Source organism: Polychytrium aggregatum, assembly GCF_025602895.1.
Source record: "Polychytrium aggregatum strain JEL109 chromosome Unknown BJ171scaffold_166, whole genome shotgun sequence".
NCBI classification, from domain to species: Eukaryota; Fungi; Chytridiomycota; class Chytridiomycetes; order Polychytriales; genus Polychytrium; species Polychytrium aggregatum.
Window position 1 is genome coordinate 1 of NW_026516368.1, and position 24,380 is coordinate 24,380.

At 55.3% G+C, this 24,380-nt stretch overlaps 6 protein-coding genes across 6 annotated transcripts; 5 read left to right on the plus strand and 1 right to left on the minus strand.

The window, feature by feature from the left end:
* Positions 1-5: 5 nt before the first annotated feature.
* Positions 6-1,762, plus strand: BJ171DRAFT_617478 (uncharacterized protein; the record flags this gene model as incomplete). The annotated part of the gene is made up of 1 exon (XM_053115375.1): positions 6-1,762. A coding segment is annotated over one exon (1,638 nt), but the record flags the coding sequence as incomplete, so codon positions are not given.
* Positions 1,763-3,618: 1,856 nt separating this feature from the next.
* BJ171DRAFT_482638 (uncharacterized protein) lies at positions 3,619-4,341 on the minus strand (the record flags this gene model as incomplete). The annotated part of the gene is made up of 1 exon (XM_053108958.1): positions 3,619-4,341. The coding sequence occupies one exon, from the start codon at positions 4,339-4,341 to the stop codon at positions 3,619-3,621; it is 723 nt and encodes a 240-aa protein (XP_052961520.1).
* Positions 4,342-7,393: 3,052 nt separating this feature from the next.
* BJ171DRAFT_617489 (uncharacterized protein) lies at positions 7,394-8,047 on the plus strand (the record flags this gene model as incomplete). The annotated part of the gene is made up of 1 exon (XM_053115376.1): positions 7,394-8,047. The coding sequence occupies one exon, from the start codon at positions 7,394-7,396 to the stop codon at positions 8,045-8,047; it is 654 nt and encodes a 217-aa protein (XP_052961521.1).
* A 104-nt stretch (positions 8,048-8,151) lies between these two features.
* On the plus strand, positions 8,152-8,960 carry BJ171DRAFT_591881 (uncharacterized protein; the record flags this gene model as incomplete). Its single annotated transcript, XM_053114507.1, has 2 exons — positions 8,152-8,521; positions 8,866-8,960. 2 exons carry the CDS (start codon positions 8,152-8,154, stop codon positions 8,958-8,960), a joined length of 465 nt encoding a protein of 154 aa, XP_052961522.1.
* On the plus strand, positions 8,873-10,569 carry BJ171DRAFT_575010 (uncharacterized protein; the record flags this gene model as incomplete). Its single annotated transcript, XM_053113731.1, has 2 exons — positions 8,873-8,972; positions 9,196-10,569. The coding sequence occupies exon 2, from the start codon at positions 9,334-9,336 to the stop codon at positions 10,567-10,569; it is 1,236 nt and encodes a 411-aa protein (XP_052961523.1). The 5' UTR covers positions 8,873-8,972; positions 9,196-9,333.
* A 564-nt stretch (positions 10,570-11,133) lies between these two features.
* On the plus strand, positions 11,134-12,025 carry BJ171DRAFT_87834 (uncharacterized protein). Its single transcript, XM_053115961.1, has 2 exons — positions 11,134-11,471; positions 11,557-12,025. The coding sequence occupies exons 1-2, from the start codon at positions 11,239-11,241 to the stop codon at positions 11,936-11,938; spliced, it is 615 nt and encodes a 204-aa protein (XP_052961524.1). The 5' UTR covers positions 11,134-11,238; the 3' UTR covers positions 11,939-12,025.
* The last annotated feature ends 12,355 nt before the right edge of the window (positions 12,026-24,380 follow it).

Consider the following 24,380-nt stretch of genomic DNA (forward strand, 5'->3'; position numbering starts at 1 on the left):
ATCACCAGGTCAATCCAAAAAGTCTGGTCTATGGGTCGTCGTCCTCGAGCACAGGCCCACTCGAAAACTCGTCGAATCTCACATACGACTCGAGCATCCAGACCCTCTATCTCTCCGGGCTGCCCATCGTGCCCAATACAGGCGCAACGGCGCTCGTGGTCAACTCGTCGTTGTCGGTGTTCTCGGACCACATCGAGCTCATGAACCCGCTCTCCATCAGCCAGGGAGGAACCGGGTCGAGGGCGGCGGCATTCACGAGCAACGGTATGGTCTATGTGTCCAGCGGCGGCGGTGCGTTTGTGTCGACTCCAGGGTATACGGCCGGGTCTGTGGTCATTGCCGATTCCAATGGTGTGCCTCGGCCGATTGCGGGTGCTCAGCTTCGGGCTGAACTCGGGCTGGCGATCGAGACCGATGTGCAGGCCTATTCGAATGTGCTCGACTTGCTCACGGCGACAGGCACTCCGAATGCCCAGGACATGATCGTGGCTACGGCGACTGGTGTCTATGCCCGGCAGACCCCGAGCCAGGTGCGAGCCAACTTATCGCTCGGCACCATTGCGCTGCAAAACACCGTTGGGGACTCGAACTGGGCTGGAGGGCCGCTGTCGATCGGCAATGGAGGAACGGGCAGGACCAACTTTACAGATACAGACGGCAGCGTCCTATGCACTGTGGGTGGAGCGCTGGTCACTCAGAATCTGCTCACAGTTGGGTCGTCGCTGGCGGTTCTGGGTGTGCCGTTGCAGGTGGGGTCGGTCGTTGCGCCGTCTGGCAGCTATCTCGGACTCAATGGATATGCTCAGATCTACACCGATCACGCCGTGATTCCACATCTCCAGTCGACACTCGTCGAGTCACAGACGCTCTCAGTGTCTGCGGCGACGGCAGATACCCTGGTGCTGTCGACATCGTTGCAGTGCCCTGTCGGAAGCATCACGACGCTCACATCCACCACGTTGAATGCACCGACCATCTACACCAGCTCGCTCATGGGCAGCAGCATCTCGTTCCAGAGCACGCTGACGGGGCCGACGGTGACGCTGTCGTCTTCCATCACGGCTCCGGCGGTGGCTACGGATGCCATCAACACAGCGACGTCCGGCGGTACCCTCATGCTCCAGAGCGGCGTCATCGAGGCAACAAACTCGGCTGTGACGATCCAGGCTCCAGCGACGTTTAACCAGGATGTGTCGTATGCGAAGAGCGCTACGATCGACGGGGATGTCACGATCAACGGCAATCTGGCTCTGAACGGCGGGTTGGCATGGAATGGGACGGTGATCGTAGAGCCTACGGTCGGCGTGGCGAGTATATTCAATGCGACATCGGTGGTGGTGTCGAATTCGAAAGTGATCAACACCCTCAACGAGGTGCTGCTGAGCGTTGTGTTCCAGGTGACCCCGAGTGCGGCCAATATCCAGTGCACATTCATGTTCTCGCTGCCGGGCATGACGAGCCCCCTCACCAACGCATACGATGTGATCGCATGCGCGAGTGGATGGACGGACACGTATGTCATCCTGCAGAACCTGCTGGTCTGTGGAGTGGCCAGCAGCGACTCGTGCTTGCTGCAGTTCCAGGCAGCCGGGACCGATGTGCACTACATCCAGGTCATGGTGCGGTACACCGCTCCTCAATAGGAGATGGTGTTAGGGATAGCTGCTGCCTGTTCTCCATTTTGACTGCACACTTGGCTGCATGGTTGTGTATTTGGAGATGGAGAAGATGGGGGTGGGCTTGGAGTTGAGGGGTGAGGCGGTGGGCAGGTGGCTCAGACTTGGGGTTGGGTTTGGAGTTGGTGTTGGTGGTGGTGTTGGTGTTGCGGTTGGACGGGGCCATTCCAGTCAATACTCATTCCGTGGTTGGCGGCGAGTTGGTTGATGATATTTTCATAAATTACCCTCTCGGAGTTGACGCCATTCATAGTGAGATAATGGAGCATCCCTAGCTGTGAATGTGTAAAATAAAAGAAAAACGACTGAAAATTGCGGATCCCATTATATAGCTCAACGGTGAAAGGTGTTGTTGTTCCATCCATCGGCAAACCAAGTCCTAAAAGGGTTTCTCTATAAAGCCGCAAGACAAACGAAATTATATCTTGTCCACGCGTCCGTATTTTTTTGGCGTCGGCATCATGAGACATCGTGGATGCGACGAATTTATTCAGGTATTGTTTCATATTCATGATTGTAGAAACCATAGCTGCTAATTGAGGGCTCATATTATCAGGGTAATTATCTGGAAGAATCAGTGAAGCTATAAATACATGTTGTGATGAAACAGAGTATTCCTTTGTTGAAAGAAAAATGCTCAGTGTTGGGAGCATATCTTCAATCAATCGCTTCTTCAAATACTCAACATCTTGCGTTAATGCAACAATCGTTCCTCGCTGTTCATTAGCGATGTTAACCAACTCAGCATCGGACCCAGTGAACATACCCGTGGCAGGGTCATATCCAGCACCACTTTGATTGTCTTCAGGTGATTCATCTCCACCGACCGAATCATGTTTTTCATCTTCATCGGGTATGTCTTCCCCATCGGCAATGATACCGACTACCACTTCAACGCAATCAGCTTTGGAGTCGTCCGCATCGGGTTGGGTTTCAGTAACCCCAGTTGACTCTGATCGTTTGTTGTAGCGACGCTTGGTAATCAGATCACTCAGATTCTCGCGCCTGCGCTTGGAAGTGCGGGTTGAGTATCGCGAATTCTCACCGGGTTGCGTGATTCGGAAGTCATAGGGAGCCTTGGCTGGGGGAGCCGGCGATCCAACGTATCGGTCTGCTTCCCCCAGAGCCTTGAAGTTGATGGGATCGGGGCTAACCTGCTCAGTTTCGTTCGAGTAGCTGTCCATAGCTGTGTCTGTGAGCCACTTTTCTATCGCCGATGAAAAAAAATCACTCCAAATCCCGCTACCGTATGGGCGTCATTCAAAATGGCGCCCATGTACAATGGTTGCGTTCATCGACGCCTGATGCAGTGGCTCCCAGGTGCAATCCATCACCATGTAGCCACGCCAGTGCACAAGATACTGGAGCTTGCCTCGGAACAGCCTGGAGTCCAGGATCTGTTCGACTTCCCATTCGTCGTGGCCGTCGACTTGGATGGATGGAGGGGCGGGATGGTTCGACCTGGGAACTTGTCGTCGGCGGCTGGCTCGAGGAGGGAGACGTGGAAGACGGGGTGAATGCACATGGACGAGGGCAAGTCCGACTTGAAAGCGCGGGAACCGACTTGAGCGGCGATCTTGAACGACCCGAGCTTGGTGTAGTCGAGCTTGGCCGTGGGTCGCTGGGTCTTGATGTTCCTGCCGGAGAGCCAAACGCGGTCTCCAACCTCGAACGGAGGGGAAGGGGAGTGGCCGGGGTCGTAGAACTTGACCTGGGTGTCCTGGGCAAGGGCGATGTTGAACTTGAGTTCATCGTGGAGGGAGTGAATGGCTCGGGCTTGATCGTCGGCGACAGAGTCGGTTGGGTCAAGCGTCTTGCTGGAAGGCGAAGCAGTGAAGGCACCGCCAAGCCCCCTTGATATCGAGTCATGAGGTAGGACGCTTGCGCAACCCGATTCCTTCGTTTCGACTCGACAAGAGTGAAAAGGAAAGACCTTCAGATTCTAACAAGTCATGGTGGCGTCAGAGACCTGCGCCTCCGTAGTTGCTTGTTGATGAGCGATAAACTTCCAGACCCGGTTAAGGAACTCGTACACGTGGGTCGGGAGTTGCGAGCGTTTTACTGGTGTGTCCGTTCCGAAGGGGGACTGGTGAAGGATCTGGATGATCTGACTCACGACAAAGTCGCTTGTGTCGAGGGCCCCCTTCCAGTGGGCGGAGGCGATGAAGTCGGGGACACTCTTTGTTTTGCCAATCTTGTGAGACCACTCAATGAAGGTTTTGACGACCGTGTAGAAGCGTGTGTTTTCCACTCGGGGCATGATCTGCCCAACAAAGTTCTCGGGGTTATAGTGCTCGAGGGTGGCGGCGAACTGCTCAAGGGTGACGGGTGAGTCGGGCTCGTCGTGGTAAAGGCGACAGTAGGTGGATACCTCGTCGTGGGAAAGCAGCTCGCGCTCGATGGACTCAAGGAGCTCCACCGTGACCTCGTCCTTTGTGTAGAGATGAGAGAAAGAGTTGAGGCGCTTGAAATAGGCAAGGATACGGGATTGGTCGAAGATCCCGAGCTCATCCGTATTCGTAATCAACACCTTGTTCAGCGGGATGATTGGGGCAAACTCGGGCTCGGTGTTTGCGTCAGCTGGTGCGGCAGGGGCGATTTCTGAAGGGTGGGCTGGGGATGTTTGGGGCGCGTGCTCGGAGACGATAAGGACAGGCTCGGACATTGTTTAAGATGGCCTTGATGAGGCTTGAGATTATTTTGGGATGTTGAAAAACGCAATGAGTGATTCCTTTATGATTTATATCTCTCGTACACGATCCCACAGCACCTCCAGATCCAGCTCGATAGGTACTTAAAGCGTTCCCTCACCCGCTCATTTTCATTCAATACCAAGTAAAACAAGTGTGATTTTTATTGCTCAGCCCCGATAACACCAACAAAATATGTCGACCAAGCCTCAGAATTTCGCCGATGACCTCGAAGAATTGGCCTATTATGCCAAGCAAGTCAACTCTTGGGAAGACCGAGAACGCCTTGCGGCTTCTGATCCTGAATATAAAAGGGAGTTGGATCTCTTGATACAAGTGGGTTTACTTCATAATCCAAACACTCCAGCCGCAGGACCATCCAATGCACCTGCACCACTCGCACCAACCAATCCATGGGCTACTCTTCAAACACAACCGACTTCATCAAATCAATATATGACGACTCGTGATGGAGTTTCTCAACCGTATTCATTGGAACAAAATAATCAAGGAGTAAGTAATGTGTATCACACAATTTCTATTTCATTGGTGATCGGAATATTAACAAAATGTATTATTTCCCAGAATTGATTGATTTGAAACCACCCACATGCGATCAAATCTTTAAAACATTCTGAATGACTACAATCGATAGTCCATTCTACGCTGAAAACGGGAGGGGTTGGTTGTGATATCCACCGTATATTCTCTCCGTTATGGTTGAGGAAACTTTGCACAATCGCGTCATGTTCATCATCATATGGATGGATGCTCATATCGCATTATGTATTTTGCGGAATTTACGAGTCGTCATTTTTTTCTTTGTAAATACAAACCCTTCTGATGGCTCCAAAATCTGCCGTTTTCAAAGATGACCTTGATGAATTGGCCTATTATGCCAAGCAAGTCAACTCTTGGGAAGACCGAGAACGCCTTGCGGCTTCTGATCCTGAATATAAAAGGGAGTTGGATCTCTTGAAACAAGTGGGTTTACTTCATAATCCAAACACTCCAGCCACAGGACCATCCAATGTACCTGCACCACTCGCACCAACCAATCCATGGGCTACTCTTCAAACACAACCGACTTCATTCCCCCAACCACCCAATGCAGCTGGCCCATCCAATGCAGCTCCACCACCCATATCATTTGGACATCCCAGTATGATGCCATTCGGCCGCACCGGCCCTCCTCTTGAAAGACGGAGATCAGATCCGATAATTCATCAACCCCTATTCGGGTTTCCCAACCCAGGAGGTGTCACATTTGGCAACCCTGCCACAGGCTCTCAGAGTACGCACCCAGCAAACCAAAACACATCAATGGACACTGATTCATCACCCATCCGCGGTACAATGCAGACTGATCAAGGTTCGATTATCCCACCCACGTATAACCACATTAACGACGTTATTGTTGCGTTTGAGCGAGTTGAAACAAAAGTCGATACCGCTAAAAACTATATACCAAAGCTCAAGGAAAAGCTCGAGGCTGCATTGAAATCTAACGAGTACAACCCTCAGACTATCAACGACGCCATTGATGAGATTGATAGAGAAATCAAAATTATCCAAGGAGTCCTCGATGTCGATATTCAAGTCTTATTTCAATCCAACCCACAATCGTTGAAGACACTCCCTGGAGCAGACACTGCAGTCAAGTTTATTAAAAATTGGGAAGTAAACATCCTAAGATTTTCAAACGAGCTCAAGGTGCATTTGAGGGATTTAAACACCACTACCCAGAGTTTGCGAGACAAACTAAAGAATCAGGATAAACATTATCAAACCTATCTCACAAAATACGAGCAACCACTTACGCTGAGCGATAATATGCATGAAGATCTCGTGAAAGAGTTCAACGAGCATATGCCCGCGGACGATGACTTGGACTGGCTCACTCTATTTCAAGCTCGACTGGTCAGTAACAATGTTGCCATGAGTAAGGCCAGGGCTGATTATAACAAATTAAAAAGTCAATCGACTACCATTTCGCCCGAAAGGCTGGAGGTTGCTAGCGAGCTCGGGACAGCATGGCTTGACATGAGGATTGCACAAGTCGAAGGTTTGATCATCGACTACGACAACAAGTACGACGAATTATCAAGAAGAGTTGCAACCGCCATTACCGATGCAAATGCACGCCCTAAACCACCAAGTCGACGTCCTAGCACGAGTGTACCATCGTCCACGGAACACCATCCAAACCCACCCACAGTAAATCCAGTCCCAACCGCAGATACACTTCCAGGCTACAGTGGTCCAGCTTTGACCGACAACAAAACCAAAACCAATGCATCTAATTTTCGGGTCGGTGAATCTATTCCCCCACCATTGACCGCTTCAGGAACAAGTTCAGCACAGACGACGTACACCCCACCACCCAGCATGCCCGCAACCCCCCTGAACCTAACACAGAAGCCAACCAACGACGACGACGACGACACCTACACCAGCTCGCCGGGCCCGACCCTTACTGAATCGGATTTTGCACCCCTGCGACACCGTCTCTCTTATTCCAGCGGCAACTCGCCCTGGGCCGCCCGTACTCAGCCCTCGATCGGCAACCGCGATCTGAAAACGGTCCTCAAGGACATCATCGGCATGCACGTCAAGCTGATGAAGCAGCGGACGACACCGGCCGAGCCAATGCGCAGCCTCTTTGACAAGTCGCCGTATATTCGCAGCACCCCGCTGAACAACACCAACTTCACACCCTCGCTCTTTGGCGTGGACCAATACCACATCGACAACGCACTCGACGAGCTCATCGAAAGCCACGATTTGAAGCCGCTGCTCGACAGTGAATCGCTCTATCCAACGACATCGATCCTGTCCACCAGCACACCCGCGGCATCCCCTGGTCTCTTTTATCAATTCAATCCATACAACCTCTATGCGTCGTCCATCATGGCCGGAGCAGGTCCGGTCGACGAAACGATCTACGACGACACTGAAGGCGCGTTCTACGACGACTACTAATTTCCCCCGGTCTATGTTATCCGACGACAACACACAAACCAAAACATGTCCACCGTTCTTCCCCACGACGATGCCCCGATCCCCGGCCAGCGCTTTGCGTGCATCTCGATGGTATCTCCGCTGAACCCCCGAAACAAGTGCAGCATTCAAGCGTTCAAGCTGCGGGGAGTGACCGATACCCTGGACGATGCAAAGTCGCTGGCCCACGCCATTCGCAACACGGACCCTTCCTTCGACGTCTTTGTGATGCCGGTGGGCCGCTGGGTCCCGTGGGTGGACAATCCGCTCGAAGTCCCCGACGTCAACTATGTGCAGTCGCAGCTGACCGAGCTGATCAACGAGCACAAGAAGCATGTGAAGGAGTCGACCAAGGCCTTCAACGAGCACATCGAAGCGCTCAAGTCCACGACGGGGCCGATCCCAGTCCCTCCCGAGAAGGAGACGGTGTCTCTGTGGTTCGATATCAAGCGTCTGGCGTCTGTGCTGGAGTATCGCCAGCGCGAGCTGGAAGGCATGATCGAGCGGTACAATGAGATGCCGGATGAGGAGCGGAAGCACGCCGAGTCACTGCCACTCCCCGCATTCGAGATCGCACCATTCAAGCCCCCTGCCTTTGAAGCTCCGCCTGAAGACAACGGGGCACACGACCAGGTGATCGACGGGAAGGGGAAAGGCAAGGCCACCGTCCACGCCAACTAGATGGGGCACCACGGACTTTGCAGTGTCCGATAGCACCGACCAGGTACAAAAGGGCCGCCGGTGCCGCTGGTGCCGCTGGTCCTCGTTCACCACCTTCATCGATCATGTCTTCCTCGTTCATCTACAACCGCCAACGTTCGCCCGTCCTGTTCGAGTCCCCGCCTACCCCGGACACCAGGGGCTCCGTCGGCAAGGCCAAGCGCATCAAGCTCGAGCGCACCGACACGGCCAGCGCACGATTCAACGACTTGCTCGATTTCGTTGACGACCAGTCCTGCGATCTCAACGACGACATCGTCGAGGCAAAGTTTGCCTTGACGACTTCTTCAGTCCCGATCGACTCGAACCGGGTGTACAAGCGAATCTTTGGCCTCTACACCGACGCCGCCTCGGAGATCCTCATGAACAAGACCATGTCGGCCGCTCGCTTCAACCAGCTGCGCACGCTGATGCGGGAACTGAGGGGCTGGCTGGGTGCGCCAAGGACGGAGGAGGATGATGGGGAGGTGGTGAATATGTGATGGGCTGGACAGCTACACTCCCCGCTACACGATGGTGGTGTGGGAGATGTCGGACATCAAATACACAGCCCACTCCATGGCTAATGCAGAATTCTGTCGTCCTGATGCACGCCCACTCGAGAGCTGATGCACGGGTGATCCACACTAATACACACGACCCGAAACGTCTCCATGGTTCATGGAGTGGTCTTGTTCGCTCTGAAACCCACCTCACTCCATGGGTCCTGGATGAGCTGGCTGAAACCTCTGGCCAGGATTGACAATGATGTTTTTTGAATTTTCTGTATTTTTGGGTAGCTGGCAACGACGACAAGACCCTCACTCCACGAAACTCATTTCTAATGCACAGCACCGACACAACCACACCCTCACTCGACAACATCACTCCTTGAGAACCAATGAAGGTACAAATAGCACTCACTCCATACAAAATCTAATGCACAACACAGACATACCCCCTCCATGAATCCAGGAATCTAATGCACAGGAGCGAACAACTCACGAATCGTGGAGTGGGGGTGATGCTCGTTGGAGATCGGTAGTGGCACACACACACTCCATGCTGGATTCTCTATTTTGGACACGTGACTGACTAGCAGGATTGGGGCAATCTGTCATGGCTGACAGGAAGTCGAGTGACATCCTCTCTGACAGGAATTCGAGTGACACCCTCTCTGACAGGCACAATCGCCCCAGCGGCGCCGCTGGGTATAGGGTATATGAGGGACCTGGTGTGCGTCGCTGGAGCACCTCTCCTTCATCACCATGTCCTCCCTGGTTACCAAGCGCATCACCCGCTCGATGAGCACCCGGGCTACCAAGCGCCAGCGCCTCCATGAGCAGCTGATCTCCTTGGGAATCGAAGAGACCTACCCCATCCTCCTGGCCGTCCTCTCGATCCCTGAGCTGATCGAGATGCTCCCCGCTTGCAGTCTCGCGAAGCTCAAGGCAACTTCCAGCGACGTGAGGGCTCTGCTCTCGACCAAGACCGTGGGGATTCGCATCTGGGCCGAGTGGTTCAACAAGCAACACCACACCAGACTCCTCTCCGATGACTGCGTCCAACTGGTCAAGTATTTCCCCACCGGGCCAGTCGCCTTCGACGTCAAGTGGCTCAAGACCATTCCGAAATACGAGGTCTCGGCCGAGTTCGTCCGAGTCGCATGCCACACCCGCCTTGGCAACCCCGAATCCCATATCGTGCAGCGACTCCTCGAGGCCAAGCATATCCCCACTGCGATGTGGGTCGTCGAGAACGGGTTCTGCGATGGCGAAATCCACAGCAAATGCCTTTCCGTCTTGACCAACCGATCCGAGGCACTCGACGACTTCCTCGTTGATCATAGGAACATCTTTCTCAGGGGACCATCTGTCGAGATCGCCCAGGCGTACTTTCAGTGGCTCAAGTCGTTGGACGCATCAAAATTGAAGATCAAGTACACCTTCCACGAATGCTATCGATTCGGCAGAGGTACTGATGCCAACCCGACCCGGGCCTTGGATCTCCTGGTCGAATGTGCTCGAAGTGGTTATCATGACAGCGTCCAGCAGATCTACGACATCTGCCGATATGGATGGATCCGACATGCGCCCCATGCATCGTCCATCTGGCATTGGTTGTCTGAATCGTCGGGGCACAGTCTCCCTGAAAGGGACAGGAACCTTCTGAGTGTCTACTGCATGAAGAACTCGATTGGCTTCCCTCGATGGATGACCTGCAAGGCTACATATCAGTATAGGCTGCTCATGGCGTACAGGGATGGTAGCAAGATAGCACGCCAGCAAATCCTCAGCATTTCCCCCAGTGCACCACATAACTGGGATCGCCCAGACCACTGGGTTGATATGATCGCTCTGAACGACATCACAGCAGCCAGAAACGATCCACAGGTTCAAGCCGTGTTTATGGACTTGCTCAAGCGCTCCATCATGGTCAAGAGCAATGGTGCTGTTCTTTGGTCTCACTATGAGAGGCTCATTCGCGAGCGCTACACACAGTGAATGGAGTACGCACCCCTTCTTCAGATGTAGGCACCATCGAGCCATGGTTTTGTGTGGTGTGGTCGATTTGTTTGTATTTTGATGCATAGCTGTACTCCCCGCTACACGATGGTGGTGTGGGAGATGTCGGACATCAAATACACAGCCCACTCCATGGCTAATGCAGAATTCTGTCGTCCTGATGCACGCCCACTCGAGAGCTGATGCACGGGTGATCCACACTAATACACACGACCCGAAACGTCTCCATGGTTCATGGAGTGGCTGTGCTCGCTCTGAAACCCGTCTCACTCCATGGGTCCTGGATGAGCTGGCTGAAACCCCCGGCCAAGAAAGAGATTGAAATTTTTTGAATTTTCTGTATTTTTGGGTAGCTGGCAACGACGACAAGACCCTCACTCCACAAAATCCATTTCTAATACACAGCACCGATACAACTACACCCTCACTCGATAACATCACTCCTTGAGATCCAAGGAAGGTACAAATACCACTCACTCCATGCAGAATTCTAATGCACAACCCCGACACACCCTCTCCATGAATCCGGAAATCTAATGCACAAGAGCGTACAACTCACGGATTGTGGAGGGAGAATGGACATACCCGAGCATCTCCGGATCAATATCCTACTATGGAGCGCGGGTGGAGGTTGGGATCAGGGCAGAGATGGAAATCACTGGTATGGCATCCACCCCATTCGCCGCAGTGCCGGGCATGATTGGCGGGACCAGTGGCGGGAAGAGCACACCCTACAGGAGTGATTCGTGTTGGTGGGTGTTGGCGGGTTGGAATTTGGCGCGTCGATTTTGGCGGGATTCCTGGCCCATAAATTCGGCTCGTTCTGAGGGTGCTGATTGCTCCCCAGGCAGTTGGGCAGCAGCAAATCTCAAGACCGTAACGTAAGTGTATTTCCTTCCGTGATGATACTCCATGCATGTCCGTGTGTCATGCTGTGCGATGGCTAACATGACTCGGCATCTCCAGTCTGCACGTTCCATTCGCAGAAACCAAAAATGACAATCACAATCATGCTCCTCCTGGCCTTCGTCCTCTGGCCCATTGCCCACTGCCTACTCCATACTGCCTCTTCTACGGCCTATACTATCATTACCTACATTGCCTATATTACCTATATTGCCTGCTATCATCCGGCACAAACCATCCTATCCATCGCATTCCGCGATTACTACGCGTCGCACGTCACTATCGACGCCTCAAGACATTCCTGCCCATCCATGGCACATCCGAGACCATTCCTGTCTCTATCGATCCACTCGAGCATCGCTCGCGACACCAAGACCACCAAGCCCGATACTCTCCCGACTCAAATGGGAACCACTCCTGGAACATGACTCTGTTGATTTGATTTGATAAGCCCTCTGCCGCCGCCCATCACCAACTGGCACTCCAGTTGAGACCTCCAGCTCTGTCTGGAACCACCGTGGCTCCGGCCACATGCGAGACTGGTTCATTGGTCTTCGCTTCAACGACCATTACGGTCGGGTTTGAACGAAAATATGGCGGCGGCAGAGGCGGACCTATGCCCAAATTCACACGGCATACGGACACTGTATTCGATATTCGCATGCAATACATTCCAATTGCACTTGCGTTCTTCCCACACTACTTGCGGAACCACTTGAACAGTCCCTTCCGTTTGGCTTTTTCTTTCGCGATTCGGGCTTGCTCCTCGGCGTGTAACGTCCACTACTGGGACGTTGGGGCAAGACGGGGAGGGAGGGGGTACAAGACAAGACAGGACGGGGCAGAACAGGGCGGTGCTAGGCTACTCTAGCGGACGGGTGAGCTCGGGGAGCACTTACGTTTATTCACGATAAAACCGAACTCCAGACAAACGGGGGGAACGGGGGCAACCCGCAGGTATACCCTGCGGTGGCCTGCCTGCGGTGCGTGAAAACGCAAAGCGCAGCACAGGTCACGACCCACTGCGCCGCGCAGTACGCGCAGTACGCGCAGCACAGCGTCGGAGATACCATCTCCTACACTCCCACACTTAAGAAGGCTTCCTGCGAGGAGCCCTGCGTGTGCTCTTTATTTGGGGCTCCTCGAGGTGTTTACCGTATTTACTCAGCTCCTCGGGTGCATGGGACAAGTCCTCCAGTGTTTGCCATGTGTTGCCCGAGTGTGGGTAACCAACCCACTTGACATAAAACCGAAGTGACCCATCAGCCACTTTCTTGTGCCTCACGATCCTTTCGACTTCATATTCTTGAGTATAGTATTGTCCGAGGTCGTCTTCCAGTGGTGCGTCGTCCGGGACACCTTCGTCGGCGTCGGGGAACTGTGCTGGACTGCGGGTCGTGTGGCGACGCAGCTTGGACACATGGAAGACAGGATGGAGCTTGCTTCCAGGTGGCAAGTCCAACAGGTAGTTGAGGGGACTGGGTCGGGCCGCTATCTTGAACGGTCCTCGGTACTTGGGCAACAACTTCTTTGACTGGGCTTCGGGGACCTTGATGTTGTCGGCGTCCAGGTAGACAAGGTCTCCAACTTCAAAGGAGACATCCTGGTGTCGGCGGTCGTAGTACTTCGCCATCACTTGTTGCGCATCCGTGAGCGCGTCGGCGATCATCTTGTGTCGGACTTGATGATCTTTGACAAAGGCACTTGGTTTGGGAGGCAATCCAGCCGTGGACTCGGTCAGTGTCAAGGAGGTGGGAACATCAGGCTGGAATCCGTAGAGCGCCTCAAAGGGGCTCAAGCCAGTTGTGCTCGACTTGGCGGTGTTGTATGCAAACTCTGCATGACTCAGCTGTATGTCCCAGTCGTCTTGGCTGGTCGAGGCGTATGTCCTCAGGTATTGCTCGAGGGTGCGGATCGTCCGCTCGGACTGTCCATCCGTTTGTTGGTGGTGCGAGGTTGACATGTTCAGCTTGGTGCCGAGATGGTCGAACAGACTTGTCCAAAACAAGGAGGTGAATCGGGGGTCTCGATCACTGACGATGGACTTTGGGAGGCCGTGGTGCTTGAACACATGCTTGAAGAACAGCAGTGCAAGGTCAGGCGCGGAGCATGTCGTCTGGCACGGCACAAAGTGTGCCATCTTGCTGAACCTGTCGACAAAGACAGCGATTGCATCGTGGTCCAACTTGGTCGTCGGTAGATGCGTGATGAGATCCATGGACATGCTGGTCCAGGGGCGGTCGGGAACAGGCAGGGGTTGCAGCAATCCTTGCTCTCGGGTCGTGCGTGACTTGACCATCTTGCAGGTATGGCAGGACTCGATGTACTTCTCGACGGTGCGCTTCATTCCAGGCCAGTATGCGACTTTGGCCAGTCGGTCGTATGTCTTCTCGACTCCAAAGTGTCCAGCGAGGGGCGAGTCGTGGACCTCTTGGAGCAACTTGGTCTTCAACGACGGAATGTCCGGCACACAGACACGGCTGTCCTTCTTCAGGAGGAGCAGGCCATCACGCACTGTGTACTCGGATGATTCGTCGTCCTTGGGGAGCTTAGACACCTTTCGGAACAGTTCTCCGAACTGTTTGTCGTTGGCGATGTTGTCTCGGACAACATCCAGCATCGTGTTGTCGACACTGACAGTCGACTCGTACAGTGACGCCAATTGGTAGTCGGGGCGTCGGGACAGTGCGTCAGGCACCACATTGAGTTTGCCTTTCTGGTATACAACCTCGTAGTTGTACTCGGCGAGGAACTCCATCCATCGCGCTTGGCGTCGGCTCAGGTTCTTCTTGGTGTCGAGGTAACGCAGTGACTGGTGGTCCGTCACAATCTTGAAGGGCTTGGCGGTACCGTGGAGGTACACTCGGAACTTCTGCAGCGCGTAGATGATCGCAAGCTGCTCCTTCTCGTGCACGGGATAGTTGATCTCGTGTTGGGACAGTTTGCGCGACTCGAAGGCAACGGGCCTTCCCTCCTGCATCAAAACAGCTCCCACCGCAAAGTCGGAGGCGTCGGTGTGCACGGAGACATCCGTGTTCGGGTCGAACACAGCGAGGACAGGAGCGTTCGTCAAGGCGTGCTTGAGGGTCTCGAACGCTTGGCGTTGTGGGTGGTCCCACACGAAGGGGCACTCTTTGCGGAGTAGGTCTGTGAGTGGACCGGCAGTGCGCGCCAGATCGGGGATGAATCGGCGGTAGTAGTTGACGAGACCGAGAAACGACTGCACGTCAGAGACGCATGCGAGCGGCGGCCACTCGACCACAGACTTGACCTTGGCGGGGTCGACTTCGATTCCTCTTCCTGAGACAATGTAGGAGATGGTATCTCCGACGCTGTGCTGCGCGTACTGCGCGTACTGCGCGGCGCAGTGGGTCGTGACCTGTGCTGCGCTTTGCGTTTTCACGCACCGCAGGCAGGCCACCGCAGGGTATACCTGCGGGTTGCCCCCGTTCCCCCCGTTTGTCTGGAGTTCGGTTTTATCGTGAATAAACGTAAGTGCTCCCCGAGCTCACCCGTCCGCTAGAGTAGCCTAGCACCGCCCTGTTCTGCCCCGTCCTGTCTTGTCTTGTACCCCCTCCCTCCCCGTCTTGCCCCAACGTCCCAGTAGTGGACGTTACATGGTAGCATCGGAAATCCTCGTCTTGTTTTCGTCCTGTTTGTCCTCTTTCTAGATCCTCAAGCTGGATCCCGCCTCTCTTGCCGACCGACTCTCCTCTCTGTCCCTGGAGCCTGCCCCTGCCATGAGCAACCCCCGCCCACTTCCGGAAGCCTTCCTCAAGACCTTCCGTGCCCCAGTGTTTACTGGGAAGAGCCGCTCCTCCTCGGTGGAGGACTGGCTGCAGCAACTCGAGGACTACCTCGATGCTGCCCAAGTCGCCCCCACCCACCACATCGTCGCCGCCAAGCTCTGCTTAAAGGACCAGGCGTACCGTTGGTACCGCCGCCAAGGGTTCGACGAGCAGAGCGAAGGTGTGTTTGACGACTTCAAGGACCGCCTCCGTCGCCGCTTCGGCAGCCCCAATGCTGAACTCATTGCCCGTGACAAGCTATACTCTCTCGTGCAGCGTGGTTCTGTGACCCGCTACATCGAGGAGTTTGAAGACCTCTCCTCCCAGATTGAGGAGCTGGGCTCTGCTGATGCGATGTACCTCTTCCAGAAGGGCCTCAAGCCCAAGATCAGAGAGTACATCGCCAGCAACCCTGATGCCCGCAAGTCCCTGGACGTGATGATGGACGTTGCCGAGAACCTCGACAACGTCCAGTACCATGGCCGCCAGTTCTACCCGCAGCTGGCAGGCGGCCATCGGTCTCATCACGTCCCAGCCCGTCCGCCTCGCCCGGCCCCGCCCGCAAGACCCATGCCTGAGCCCATGGACGTTGACGTCAACGCCATGGAGGCTCGTGGCCCTCCCCGCTCCCGGTTCCAGCAAGCTGCCACTGTCTCCCCCAAGGACAGACAGAAGCAGGAGGACCTCCGCCATGGTTCCTGCTTCTTCTGTCACCGACCGGGACACCAGGCCAAGGAGTGCCCCATGAAGTCGGGAAACGGCCGACCCTACTAGGTGGCTCTGGAGCCCTAGTAGGAGACCAACGCCGTGGATTGCTCAATGCAGTCCACGCGTCTCCAGAGGAAGTTCACCTCGCCCCCTCCCCCGAAGGAGAAACAAACCAAGTGTTGTGCGTCGTGCGAGAGGTGCATGGTGGCGCAAGCCGCCTGCCTCTCCACGAACGTGAAGAGAAAACCAAAATTGAAAACCAAAACAAAAAAGAAAATCAAGAACCCTTGAGGGACAGGACCGCCTGTGCCCTCACCCCTGTCAAGTCGTGTGTGTCGGATGCTTCCGACATGTGTCCGCAAGCCGTGGACGTCGTGTGCAATGGCGTGCTGACGCCGCAGGCCCCCGCAATGGCCGAACCCTATCCAAAATGTCCGAGTGGCCGTGATGAAGCCAACCAAGACCAAGTGTCGCCCGTTCCCCCAAGTCAAGTCATGGTGCAGGAGGCTGTGCAGGAGGACCATGAAGAGTCCCTGCTGTACCTCCCTGCCACCGTCCAAGGTCACACCGTCCGAATGATGGTGGACTCTGGAGCAAGCTGCAACTTTGTCAGCAGACGCTTGCTCCAGGAGCTCAACATACATGCAACCAAGAAGAAGTCGCCGATGAGTGTGGCGCTTGCAGACGATCGTGTGCAGCAGTGCACACACCAAGTGGTCCTGCGAGTGGCCCTCCATCCCAAGTACCATCCTGTCCTGTTGTTCCAAGTGATCGACACCAAGTTCGATGCCATCCTCGGCATGAGCTGGCTTGCTCGTGCCGAGCCGACTCCAGTCGTCGACTGGAAAGGCCGCACTGTCCGTGTTGGCCCTGACATTGTCCTGCAGGGCATGGCCTCACCCAACATGCCACCTCTCCTCTCAGCCATGCAATTCAAGAGGCTGATCAAGAAGGACACGTCGTTCCTCTGTGTCGTGCGTGAGGTCGACGACACCGACCAAGCCGGTCCCGGTCCCCCGCCTGTGGTGACCAAGCTGCTCGACGAGTACAAGGACGTATTCCCCGACCAGTTGCCACAATGCCTGCCACCCCAACGCACCGTCGATCATCGCATCGACATCGAACCAGGCTCGTCGCCTCCGTCAAGACCGACGTACCAACTGTCGCTGACGGAGATGGACGAACTCAAGCGCCAGTTGGATGACCTCCTCGCCCATGGGTTCATCCGCCCGAGCCAGTCACCGTATGGTGCACCAGTGCTCTTTGTCAAGAAGAAAGAAGGTGATCTCAGGATGTGCGTCGACTATCGCGCACTAAACAAACAGACCATCAAGAACACCTACCCGTTGCCCAGGATCGACGAGTTGATGGATCGTCTGAGTGGAGCAAAGGTCTTTAGCAAGATAGACCTCCGCTCAGGCTACCATCAGATCCGCATCCACGAGGATGATGTCCACAAGACCGCCTTCAGGACTCGCTACGGACTGTACGAGTTCCTAGTGCTGCCGTTCGGATTGACGAACGCACCTGCCACGTTCATGCAGCTGATGAACGATGTGTTCCGCCAAGAGCTCGACAACTCTGTCATCGTGTACCTGGATGATATCCTTGTGTACAGCAAGGATGAAGCGACCCATGAAGGTCATGTCGCCCGCGTGCTGGCCAAGCTACGCGAGCACAAGTTGTATGCCAAACTGTCCAAGTGTGAGTTCTTCAAGAATCAAGTCCCGTTCCTGGGACACGTTGTCTCAGGAAGAGGAATCGAAGTCGACCCCGCCAAGGTCAAGTCTGTGGTCGAGTGGCCGCCGCTCGCATGCGTCTCTGACGTGCAGTCGTTTCTCGGTCTCGTCAACTACTACCGCCGATTCATCCCCGATCTGGCGCGCACTGCCGGTCCACTCACAGACCTACTCCGCAAAGAGTGCCCCTTCGTGTGGGACCACCCACAACGCCAAGCGTTCGAGACCCTCAAGCACGCCTTGACGAACGCTCCTGTCCTCGCTGTGTTCGACCCGAACACGGATGTCTCCGTGCACACCGACGCCTCCGACTTTGCGGTGGGAGCTGTTTTGATGCAGGAGGGAAGGCCCGTTGCCTTCGAGTCGCGCAAACTGTCCCAACACGAGATCAACTATCCCGTGCACGAGAAGGAGCAGCTTGCGATCATCTACGCGCTGCAGAAGTTCCGAGTGTACCTCCACGGTACCGCCAAGCCCTTCAAGATTGTGACGGACCACCAGTCACTGCGTTACCTCGACACCAAGAAGAACCTGAGCCGACGCCAAGCGCGATGGATGGAGTTCCTCGCCGAGTACAACTACGAGGTTGTATACCAGAAAGGCAAACTCAATGTGGTGCCTGACGCACTGTCCCGACGCCCCGACTACCAATTGGCGTCACTGTACGAGTCGACTGTCAGTGTCGACAACACGATGCTGGATGTTGTCCGAGACAACATCGCCAACGACAAACAGTTCGGAGAACTGTTCCGAAAGGTGTCTAAGCTCCCCAAGGACGACGAATCATCCGAGTACACAGTGCGTGATGGCCTGCTCCTCCTGAAGAAGGACAGCCGTGTCTGTGTGCCGGACATTCCGTCGTTGAAGACCAAGTTGCTCCAAGAGGTCCACGACTCGCCCCTCGCTGGACACTTTGGAGTCGAGAAGACATACGACCGACTGGCCAAAGTCGCATACTGGCCTGGAATGAAGCGCACCGTCGAGAAGTACATCGAGTCCTGCCATACCTGCAAGATGGTCAAGTCACGCACGACCCGAGAGCAAGGATTGCTGCAACCCCTGCCTGTTCCCGACCGCCCCTGGACCAGCATGTCCATGGATCTCATCACGCATCTACCGACGACCAAGTTGGACCACGATGCAATCGCTGTCTTTGTCGACAGGTTCAGCAAGATGGCACACTTTGTGCCGTGCCAGACGACATGCTCCGCGCCTGACCTTGCACTGCTGTTCTTCAAGCATGTGTTCAAGCACCACGGCCTCCCAAAGTCCATCGTCAGTGATCGAGACCCCCGATTCACCTCCTTGTTTTGGACAAGTCTGTTCGACCATCTCGGCACCAAGCTGAACATGTCAACCTCGCACCACCAACAAACGGATGGACAGTCCGAGCGGACGATCCGCACCCTCGAGCAATACCTGAGGACATACGCCTCGACCAGCCAAGACGACTGGGACATACAGCTGAGTCATGCAGAGTTTGCATACAACACCGCCAAGTCGAGCACAACTGGCTTGAGCCCCTTTGAGGCGCTCTACGGATTCCAGCCTGATGTTCCCACCTCCTTGACACTGACCGAGTCCACGGCTGGATTGCCTCCCAAACCAAGTGCCTTTGTCAAAGATCATCAAGTCCGACACAAGATGATCGCCGACGCGCTCACGGATGCGCAACAAGTGATGGCGAAGTACTACGACCGCCGACACCAGGATGTCTCCTTTGAAGTTGGAGACCTTGTCTACCTGGACGCCGACAACATCAAGGTCCCCGAAGCCCAGTCAAAGAAGTTGTTGCCCAAGTACCGAGGACCGTTCAAGATAGCGGCCCGACCCAGTCCCCTCAACTACCTGTTGGACTTGCCACCTGGAAGCAAGCTCCATCCTGTCTTCCATGTGTCCAAGCTGCGTCGCCACACGACCCGCAGTCCAGCACAGTTCCCCGACGCCGACGAAGGTGTCCCGGACGACGCACCACTGGAAGACGACCTCGGACAATACTATACTCAAGAATATGAAGTCGAAAGGATCGTGAGGCACAAGAAAGTGGCTGATGGGTCACTTCGGTTTTATGTCAAGTGGGTTGGTTACCCACACTCGGGCAACACATGGCAAACACTGGAGGACTTGTCCCATGCACCCGAGGAGCTGAGTAAATACGGTAAACACCTCGAGGAGCCCCAAATAAAGAGCACACGCAGGGCTCCTCGCAGGAAGCCTTCTTAAGTGTGGGAGTGTAGGAGATGGTATCTCCGACGCTGTGCTGCGCGTACTGCGCGTACTGCGCGGCGCAGTGGGTCGTGACCTGTGCTGCGCTTTGCGTTTTCACGCACCGCAGGCAGGCCACCGCAGGGTATACCTGCGGGTTGCCCCCGTTCCCCCCGTTTGTCTGGAGTTCGGTTTTATCGTGAATAAACGTAAGTGCTCCCCGAGCTCACCCGTCCGCTAGAGTAGCCTAGCACCGCCCTGTTCTGCCCCGTCCTGTCTTGTCTTGTACCCCCTCCCTCCCCGTCTTGCCCCAACGTCCCAGTAGTGGACGTTACAGAAGTTGTTGCCCAAGTACCGAGGACCGTTCAAGATAGCGGCCCGACCCAGTCCCCTCAACTACCTGTTGGACTTGCCACCTGGAAGCAAGCTCCATCCTGTCTTCCATGTGTCCAAGCTGCGTCGCCACACGACCCGCAGTCCAGCTGTAGGAGATGGTATCTCCGACGCTGTGCTGCGCGTACTGCGCGTACTGCGCGGCGCAGTGGGTCGTGACCTGTGCTGCACTTTGCGTTTTCACGCACCGCAGGCAGGCCACCGCAGGGTATACCTGCGGGTTGCCCCCGTTCCCCCCGTTTGTCTGGAGTTCGGTTTTATCGTGAATAAACGTAAGTGCTCCCCGAGCTCACCCGTCCGCTAGAGTAGCCTAGCACCGCCCTGTTCTGCCCCGTCCTGTCTTGTCTTGTACCCCCTCCCTCCCCGTCTTGCCCCAACGTCCCAGTAGTGGACGTTACATGGTAGCATCGGAAATCCTCGTCTTGTTTTCGTCCTGTTTGTCCTCTTTCTAGATCCTCAAGCTGGATCCCGCCTCTCTTGCCGACCGACTCTCCTCTCTGTCCCTGGAGCCTGCCCCTGCCATGAGCAACCCCCGCCCACTTCCGGAAGCCTTCCTCAAGACCTTCCGTGCCCCAGTGTTTACTGGGAAGAGCCGCTCCTCCTCGGTGGAGGACTGGCTGCAGCAACTCGAGGACTACCTCGATGCTGCCCAAGTCGCCCCCACCCACCACATCGTCGCCGCCAAGCTCTGCTTAAAGGACCAGGCGTACCGTTGGTACCGCCGCCAAGGGTTCGACGAGCAGAGCGAAGGTGTGTTTGACGACTTCAAGGACCGCCTCCGTCGCCGCTTCGGCAGCCCCAATGCTGAACTCATTGCCCGTGACAAGCTATACTCTCTCGTGCAGCGTGGTTCTGTGACCCGCTACATCGAGGAGTTTGAAGACCTCTCCTCCCAGATTGAGGAGCTGGGCTGTAACGTCCACTACTGGGACGTTGGGGCAAGACGGGGAGGGAGGGGGTACAAGACAAGACAGGACGGGGCAGAACAGGGCGGTGCTAGGCTACTCTAGCGGACGGGTGAGCTCGGGGAGCACTTACGTTTATTCACGATAAAACCGAACTCCAGACAAACGGGGGGAACGGGGGCAACCCGCAGGTATACCCTGCGGTGGCCTGCCTGCGGTGCGTGAAAACGCAAAGCGCAGCACAGGTCACGACCCACTGCGCCGCGCAGTACGCGCAGTACGCGCAGCACAGCGTCGGAGATACCATCTCCTACACTCCCACACTTAAGAAGGCTTCCTGCGAGGAGCCCTGCGTGTGCTCTTTATTTGGGGCTCCTCGAGGTGTTTACCGTATTTACTCAGCTCCTCGGGTGCATGGGACAAGTCCTCCAGTGTTTGCCATGTGTTGCCCGAGTGTGGGTAACCAACCCACTTGACATAAAACCGAAGTGACCCATCAGCCACTTTCTTGTGCCTCACGATCCTTTCGACTTCATATTCTTGAGTATAGTATTGTCCGAGGTCGTCTTCCAGTGGTGCGTCGTCCGGGACACCTTCGTCGGCGTCGGGGAACTGTGCTGGACTGCGGGTCGTGTGGCGACGCAGCTTGGACACATGGAAGACAGGATGGAGCTTGCTTCCAGGTGGCAAGTCCAACAGGTAGTTGAGGGGACTGGGTCGGGCCGCTATCTTGAACGGTCCTCGGTACTTGGGCAACAACTTCTTTGACTGGGCTTCGGGGACCTTGATGTTGTCGGCGTCCAGGTAGACAAGGTCTCCAACTTCAAAGGAGACATCCTGGTGTCGGCGGTCGTAGTACTTCGCCATCACTTGTTGCGCATCCGTGAGCGCGTCGGCGATCATCTTGTGTCGGACTTGATGATCTTTGACAAAGGCACTTGGTTTGGGAGGCAATCCAGCCGTGGACTCGGTCAGTGTCAAGGAGGTGGGAACATCAGGCTGGAATCCGTAGAGCGCCTCAAAGGGGCTCAAGCCAGTTGTGCTCGACTTGGCGGTGTTGTATGCAAACTCTGCATGACTCAGCTGTATGTCCCAGTCGTCTTGGCTGGTCGAGGCGTATGTCCTCAGGTATTGCTCGAGGGTGCGGATCGTCCGCTCGGACTGTCCATCCGTTTGTTGGTGGTGCGAGGTTGACATGTTCAGCTTGGTGCCGAGATGGTCGAACAGACTTGTCCAAAACAAGGAGGTGAATCGGGGGTCTCGATCACTGACGATGGACTTTGGGAGGCCGTGGTGCTTGAACACATGCTTGAAGAACAGCAGTGCAAGGTCAGGCGCGGAGCATGTCGTCTGGCACGGCACAAAGTGTGCCATCTTGCTGAACCTGTCGACAAAGACAGCGATTGCATCGTGGTCCAACTTGGTCGTCGGTAGATGCGTGATGAGATCCATGGACATGCTGGTCCAGGGGCGGTCGGGAACAGGCAGGGGTTGCAGCAATCCTTGCTCTCGGGTCGTGCGTGACTTGACCATCTTGCAGGTATGGCAGGACTCGATGTACTTCTCGACGGTGCGCTTCATTCCAGGCCAGTATGCGACTTTGGCCAGTCGGTCGTATGTCTTCTCGACTCCAAAGTGTCCAGCGAGGGGCGAGTCGTGGACCTCTTGGAGCAACTTGGTCTTCAACGACGGAATGTCCGGCACACAGACACGGCTGTCCTTCTTCAGGAGGAGCAGGCCATCACGCACTGTGTACTCGGATGATTCGTCGTCCTTGGGGAGCTTAGACACCTTTCGGAACAGTTCTCCGAACTGTTTGTCGTTGGCGATGTTGTCTCGGACAACATCCAGCATCGTGTTGTCGACACTGACAGTCGACTCGTACAGTGACGCCAATTGGTAGTCGGGGCGTCGGGACAGTGCGTCAGGCACCACATTGAGTTTGCCTTTCTGGTATACAACCTCGTAGTTGTACTCGGCGAGGAACTCCATCCATCGCGCTTGGCGTCGGCTCAGGTTCTTCTTGGTGTCGAGGTAACGCAGTGACTGGTGGTCCGTCACAATCTTGAAGGGCTTGGCGGTACCGTGGAGGTACACTCGGAACTTCTGCAGCGCGTAGATGATCGCAAGCTGCTCCTTCTCGTGCACGGGATAGTTGATCTCGTGTTGGGACAGTTTGCGCGACTCGAAGGCAACGGGCCTTCCCTCCTGCATCAAAACAGCTCCCACCGCAAAGTCGGAGGCGTCGGTGTGCACGGAGACATCCGTGTTCGGGTCGAACACAGCGAGGACAGGAGCGTTCGTCAAGGCGTGCTTGAGGGTCTCGAACGCTTGGCGTTGTGGGTGGTCCCACACGAAGGGGCACTCTTTGCGGAGTAGGTCTGTGAGTGGACCGGCAGTGCGCGCCAGATCGGGGATGAATCGGCGGTAGTAGTTGACGAGACCGAGAAACGACTGCACGTCAGAGACGCATGCGAGCGGCGGCCACTCGACCACAGACTTGACCTTGGCGGGGTCGACTTCGATTCCTCTTCCTGAGACAACGTGTCCCAGGAACGGGACTTGATTCTTGAAGAACTCACACTTGGACAGTTTGGCATACAACTTGTGCTCGCGTAGCTTGGCCAGCACGCGGGCGACATGACCTTCATGGGTCGCTTCATCCTTGCTGTACACAAGGATATCATCCAGGTACACGATGACAGAGTTGTCGAGCTCTTGGCGGAACACATCGTTCATCAGCTGCATGAACGTGGCAGGTGCGTTCGTCAATCCGAACGGCAGCACTAGGAACTCGTACAGTCCGTAGCGAGTCCTGAAGGCGGTCTTGTGGACATCATCCTCGTGGATGCGGATCTGATGGTAGCCTGAGCGGAGGTCTATCTTGCTAAAGACCTTTGCTCCACTCAGACGATCCATCAACTCGTCGATCCTGGGCAACGGGTAGGTGTTCTTGATGGTCTGTTTGTTTAGTGCGCGATAGTCGACGCACATCCTGAGATCACCTTCTTTCTTCTTGACAAAGAGCACTGGTGCACCATACGGTGACTGGCTCGGGCGGATGAACCCATGGGCGAGGAGGTCATCCAACTGGCGCTTGAGTTCGTCCATCTCCGTCAGCGACAGTTGGTACGTCGGTCTTGACG

Excerpts from the sequence above, each read along its gene's own strand:
- BJ171DRAFT_87834 (XM_053115961.1), top strand. The coding sequence starts at position 11,239 with ATGGAAATCACTGGTATGGCATCCACCCCATTCGCCGCAGTGCCGGGC. Across the intron at positions 11,472-11,556 it reads GCAAATCTCAAGACCGTAAC|TCTGCACGTTCCATTCGCAG; the intron begins GTAAGTGTATTT and ends CGGCATCTCCAG.